At 44.1% G+C, this 6,410-nt stretch overlaps 1 protein-coding gene across 6 annotated transcripts in view; it reads left to right on the top strand.

Moving 5' to 3' along the window:
• LOC309359126 (acylphosphatase-2-like) overlaps positions 1-6,410 on the top strand; it is a 34,378-nt gene that overhangs the window by 23,312 nt on the left and 4,656 nt on the right. For 3 of the 6 annotated variants that reach the window (XM_081892615.1, XM_081892616.1, XM_081892618.1), the window contains one exon: positions 4,178-4,376. In XM_081892615.1, coding sequence (XP_081748741.1) covers positions 4,322-4,376 — 55 coding nt within the window. In that variant the 5' untranslated portion in view covers positions 4,178-4,321. Of the gene's footprint in view, positions 1-9; positions 104-1,261; positions 1,482-1,655; positions 1,763-4,177; positions 4,377-6,410 lie in introns of those variants that run through there. The other 3 variants (XM_081892617.1, XM_081892619.1, XM_081892614.1) reach the window with 3 other exon arrangements.

Below are 6,410 nucleotides of genomic sequence, written 5' to 3'. Positions count from 1 at the left end.
CGCGTCCCCGGCTCCTCCCTCTTTCAGTCAAGAGTCAGACCCGTTCCGTCCCCCTCTTCAAACCCCATTTCTCCCTTCACACACACCCATTCTCCTCCTCCAGGTACAATAACGATGATGATAGTAATGATGATTAATCTTTACTGACCCTTCACGTCCACTCGCTTTCAACCCTCACTATGCCTGTAACTATATCGACCAGTCCTTCGATATTGCTAAGTTTAGATGACACGCCGCAGTTATAATTACAGTACTGTATCTCCATTTTAGGTCTCTCTCAGGAACATTTCCCCCCGCCCCCCACTCCAGCAACACACTTTTAATTCCACCTCTAGCCTTATATTATGATTTATTGAATTTATATACTGCCCTATACACAGAGGTCTCTGGGCGGTTCAAAGAACAAAATCAAAATGTTGTTGCTGTTGTTTAGTCGTGTCCGACTCTTCGTGACCCCATGGACCAGAGCATGCTAGGCACTCCTGTCTTCCACTGCCTCCCACAGTTTGGTCAAAGGCATGCTGGTAAAAACCATAAAATATATAATCAAAATAAAAACAACAACCCAATAACACACCACCACCACCAAAAAAAAAAAACACCCCACGTTTTATAAGGACGTAGGATGTCAATCCAATCAACCAAAAGCCTGGTTAAAAGGGACTTCAACAGATATCCCCACCCCACCCCTCCTATCTTTAAAGACGCTTTGTCCTCAAAATAATTGACTGACACCCCCACCCAGGAGCTCATCAGATCCAGCAATCTCAGTAACACCCACTCCAGATTGATTGATTGATTGATTGATTGCATTGCATTTATATCCCACCTTTCTCTCCAAGGAGCTTGAGGCATCCTACTTGGTTCCCCTCAATTAATCCCCACAACAGCCCTTTGAGGTAGATTAGGCTGAGACCGAGCGACTGGCCCAAGGTCACCCTGTGAGCTTCATGGCCAAGTGGGGATTTGAACTGCAGTCTCTCTTGGGTCCAAGTCCAGCATTTTAACCTCTGCACCAGCGGGCTGTCTTCCTATATACAATTTCCAGATTGCTGGGTCTGTGCTCATCGAAGCTGCCCTCTGTCTCCCCTAGTACACAGCCACTTTTATCTCCAAACTCACATTTCATTTCCCCCTAATCAGGCGCATGTCCAAAGTCCGTTTGGGGGGGCCTAATCTGGGGTAAAATGGTAAAAAAAAAAAGCTCAACAACCTCAATCCTAAAAAAAGGCTCAAAATCGTAAAAAAAAGCAACAATTTTAGTTGGCCCTCATGCGTGTTCACTTCATCAAATCTGGCCCTCTTTGAAAAAAGTTTGGGCACCCCTGCTAAACACACCTACCCACTCCTACCACATTCACATTATTCAAATTACTGGGTGTACAGACATTGGTTTCCTTGCCAACCTTGTTCGATCTCCTATTTTCCGCCCCTAAAGCTAGCACATTATGCTGCCCACCCACGCCCCTTCAAATGGCAAGGTAAGGAGTTTGAGGTCAAACTTGTTTTGGTTGAAACATAGGGTTCCTGGCATTGAAGGGGGAAGTGGGTATTTTTTTCCAAACCTTTTGGAGGAAACAAAATGGGGCAGTGAGGGTCATTGATAGTGGTGTGCTAGAAGGAAGGGTGGCAGAACTCCAGGACTTTTTTTCCAGGTCAGAAGTAATGGAGCTGTATGCTGCAGCACCTGGAAAGTGAATGCATCTTTCAAGTTTGTTTGAAACTAAAGAAGTCAGAGAATGAGGGAAATGATCAAGCAGAGGTTGGATACGTCTTTCCTTTTCTTATATGGGGTTCCTAATTCATACTAGTAGTTTAAATGGCAGTAATTCTTTGCAAGGTTGTTTGCATTCCTAAATAAAAGCTAAAGGCTGCAATTCAGCTGGCTGAAGATCTCTGTATGCTTTACAAGCTGAGCCTATGCAGTCTGAAGTAAGCACCACTGAGGTCAGTGATATTTACTTCCAATAAACTGTGGATAGGATTGCAGTCATGCTGATCTTCATTTATTAGATATTCATTGAACGTGTACTTCTGCTCCTTGATGTCTGTGTATGCATGCATTTGGGATCAACACAGCTGTCTGCATTTTGGAGCTCTCCTTGGAGGTTTGGTTATGGGGCCTGTCATGATGAGCTCCTGCACTTCAAGATTAACCACTGCATCACAGAGAGGGAATCTCAAATTCATTAGTTTAGGCCAGGCAGATGGCTTCTGTCTGTAACTATGGCATTTGGGATTCCTAATTTTAAAAAGAACAGGAAAAAAGGGTAATATCTGACTTCCAAGGTTGACATGAGCACACAAATCACTCGTGAAGCTGTTAGTGTCATGTGTACCACATGATCACGCATGCCAACCAGGTGCTGCACCCATTGTTCCCTGTAACAACGCAAGGAATCTGGGAAGAAGGCGTTTGGATTGTGCAGGTGTAGGTGCCTGAGATAGACAATTAAAATGTATCGGGTTGACCCTGTTAATTGCAGCATTCTTTCAGAGGGCTAGAAACAGGAATAAAGAGGAATAAACAATGGGCTGGATCATACATAATGCCAAAACATTACAGAAAATAAGCCCTGAACACATAATATGTGCTATGTGAATCCTAAATAGGAACATAATAAAATGCCTTATACCAGGTCAGGTTAATTGTCTGTTGAGAGCAGTAATGTTTACTTTGACAGCAGCCCTCCAAGGTCTCTTGAGTTTCAGAAGCAGTGTTGCCCCCTGAGGTTTTGCTGTGTCTCATCATTACATCTTATGGTATACAGTAAACTATAAAGCACCTCAAATTGGTTATTTACCCTTCCTGCTATGTCAAAGCAGCAGGAAAAGAAGAAGGTGCAAACGTGGCCTAAAGAAGCCTGGCATTTCCCACCCCCCCCCCTTTAAAACTATGGCCTTTCTTGCAGACTGTCACTACTTCATAAAGCAGAAGGGACACTCCTTCTTTCATAATGCATAGAAATAGAACCTGAGTCTCTCTTCTATTTTGCATTTTGATGTGGCAACCCTTCATGAAAGTGCCATACATTCCCATGGGGGTTGAGTTTGGCATGGCATGTTCTGCTTTTCTCTGTGTGTTTTTTGGTGTATGTGGTTTTTTGTTAACGTATCATGGGACGCGGGTGGCGCTGTGGGTTAAAGCCTCAGCGCCTAGGGCTTGCCGATCGAAAGGTCGGTGGTTCGAATCCCCGCGGCGGGGTGCGCTCCCGTTGTTCGGTCCCAGCGCCTGCCAACCTAGCAGTTCGAAAGCACCCTCGGGTGCAAGTAGATAAATAGGGACCGCTTTCTAGCGGGAAGGTAAACGGCGTTTCCGTGTGCAGCTCTGGCTCGCCAGAGCAGCGATGTCACGCTGGCCACGTGACCCGGAAGTGTCTCCGGACAGCGCTGGCCCCTGGCCTCTTGAGTGAGATGGGCGCACAACCCCAGAGTCTGGCAAGACTGGCCCGTACGGGCAGGGGTACCTTTACCTTTACCTTTATAATGGGTTACAGTTATGGATGGGTACTAATCTGGTTCAGTTTTATTTTATTGCAAACCTACCTAATTTGTACTTTCCAAAACAAAATGCAAACAAAAAAACAGCTATCTTTCAAAATCCACACTTCAATAAAATAATACATGTCAAATGCATACATTAGGGGAAAATGTGTACAAAAATGTATATAGTAGTGAAAATAGTATATAAAATGCATTGTGTTAGGGAAAATTGCTTGAAAAATGTGTAAATCAGACAAAATCTCATATAAAAATATGTAAGGAGAATAGTACACTACTAGTCGGAAGCAGGCTAGATTGTTGTCCTTCTGCCTTCCTAATGTTGTTATTTTTGTCCTATGGATTACCGGTATGCACTGGAGCAAGGCAACCTTGCAGGCAGGGTTGAAAAAATGTCAAAATCCTAGGTGTTTGAATAAAATGTTAGGCACCGGAGGTATTCCTAACTCTGCTTGCACAGTAAATGTCACCTGTAGGTACAGCATCCAATTGTAACACGAGATCAGGTTCCTTCACATTAGATCACACCTAGGAGAGGAGAGTTGAGGACCTGATTTATGCTTCAGATTTTAACCCTCTCTCTCTCCCCGCAATCCTTTTGCTATGGGCTTGAGGATTCTTTGTACCTGTCTGGCTGAAAGATGAGAGAGACTCTCTTCCTGTTTCTTTTTTCCAGGTAGGCCACATCTCCTGGTTCTCTGCGGCTGAATTTAGTAACACAGGCTGGCCAAACTGACTGCAGTGTGAAGCAGATCGAATAGCACACCCCTCTCCGTCTCTGTGGAAGCTCCTAACAACTGCCCGTGGCCTGCACTGAACCATGGCTGCTTCTGTTCTCTGGGCAATCGACTATGAGGTTTATGGGGAAGTCCAGGGTGAGTCCATTTAGTTTCCCCCACCCCTTGTACTGCTATTGTGCTGCTCTGGGTGGGATTTTTGTGCATGGGCTATGGAGATGGTTGTTCAGTTCCCCTGCGGCTCATGCTGCAAATAGTATAGCCCTTGAAATAAGATGCTAGCAGCAGAGCCCTCTCCTCCAACTGCAGAATCTTTATTCGGCTCTAACTGCAGCTAGGTTGGCTGGAGCTGCTGTGCAGCTAGAATGACAGTCCGCAAGGACTCCAGAGGAACTTAATTGAAGCTAATACACACGGGGTGTATATGGAGGAGACTAATTGGGAACATTAATGCAATTGGGTGTTGGATCTGCATATCCTAGAGCACAGTAGGAAGGCGCTGTATCTTTGCGGTGTGGAGATCTGGGCCATTACAGGGAGGGAGGCTGAGCATCCTTGATTCAACCTCATTTACTTGATTTAATCCACTCCCCCACCCCACTCTATTTAAAAAATAGCAATTTTGTAACGTGATCTGTAACATTCAGGATGCAGCATAGCCTAAGCCAACATAGTACAGAAATGAGAACTCGAAAGAGCTGTTTCTGTGGCAAAAAAGGAAGAAATTTGGGTTCTTGTGCTGCATCCTTTGTCAGGTCTTAGTGACAGGATGTGATAGGTTTGCCTTTTAGACTGTCAGCCCTTTGAAGTGCAGGCTAGAGCTAGTTTCACATTATCGGTCATACAATGGGCAAAAAAATTATGTTACCTCTAGGCCCTAGCTATTAGCTGAGTTACTGTGATTTAATGGAATGTTCAACAATATCCTTGCAGGATCTAACTGCTCAAATTGAACATGTACAGTATGCTAAAAAAGAATGCAGCTTCCATAAGGGAAGATGATTTTGAATGGAATTAACTTCACGTGGGACACACCAAAAAGAGATGTGTGCTGTTGAGAGAAAGGGCGTAGGCAAACAAAGGTGCTGGGGGGGTGGGTTAGGGAACTAAGGGGGAAGTAAGGCTACAGTGGTGATAGGAGCAAAGTTTCAGATTGAAGAGACTCCATTAACTGCCAAGTGGATCATGATTTCATGGGTAAATGATAGGACAGGGAGATTCAGGTGGCAGGTATAACACTTAAGAACAAGAAGGTGAAGATTAGGATGTGCTGGATTGACACAACAAGATATCCTTTTCAGTAATAAAAAATGACAACTTACCACTAAAACAAATAAAACATATGTTTTGAGAGCTAGAGTTAGCACGTTGGGGAAGTATCAGGGAGGCCCATGTTCAAACCCTACTCAGCCATGAAGCTCATTGAATGACCTCGGGCCAGGCACTCTCTTAACCTTTCCAGGGCTGTGAGGGCAAATAGGTGGCGAAGGACGTGTGCTGCCTTGAGCATCCTGGAAGAAAAGTGGGATAGAAGTGTAATAGGGAATAAACTAATATATAAATATCAGGAGGAAAGCTGGGGAAATCAGGCATAAAGATTGGAACACAGCTTGCTGAAGGCAAAAGCATAATCACCACTAATGAGAAAGTATTAAGTCCAGAATGAAAGTCAGTATTTGACCAGTCAAATAAAATTGTGGGCAACCGACCATTCAAATGTTATCAAATAATCAAGCATTTAAACAAACAAACAAACAAACACCAATTTATTAGAATGGGGTGGGGGGCAGTGAAGAAGAAGAGAAGAATTCCAAAATCTATATTAAGGCAATATATATGAAGATTATGCTAATTACAAAATCTGCTTTCCTTCAGAGTGAGGGACCAGTCCCTCACAGATGTGTCACTAGATCACATGGAAGCATAGGCCAGTTAGCAATTGTATACTTGCAGGTGTGATAAATACTTGTGTGTGTCCTAGGAGTTCCTTTTCCAAAATCCCTAAAATTTCAACACATTGTTGGTAGTTGAAGCCACATGGCTTGATTGGGAAGAGAGAGACAATGTAACACAGCCTGTTCGTTAAGGAGGTGTGCCATGAGGAGTGCTGATGTCCTGCTAAATATCTGGCTGCCCACTGTGAGAACAGGATGCTGGACTAGATGGGACACA

The sequence above is a fragment of the Podarcis melisellensis genome (genome assembly GCF_964234715.1).
Source record: "Podarcis melisellensis genome assembly, chromosome: 16".
Classification (NCBI taxonomy): Eukaryota; Metazoa; Chordata; class Lepidosauria; order Squamata; family Lacertidae; genus Podarcis; species Podarcis melisellensis.
This window is presented reverse-complemented; position numbering and strand designations above follow the sequence as displayed.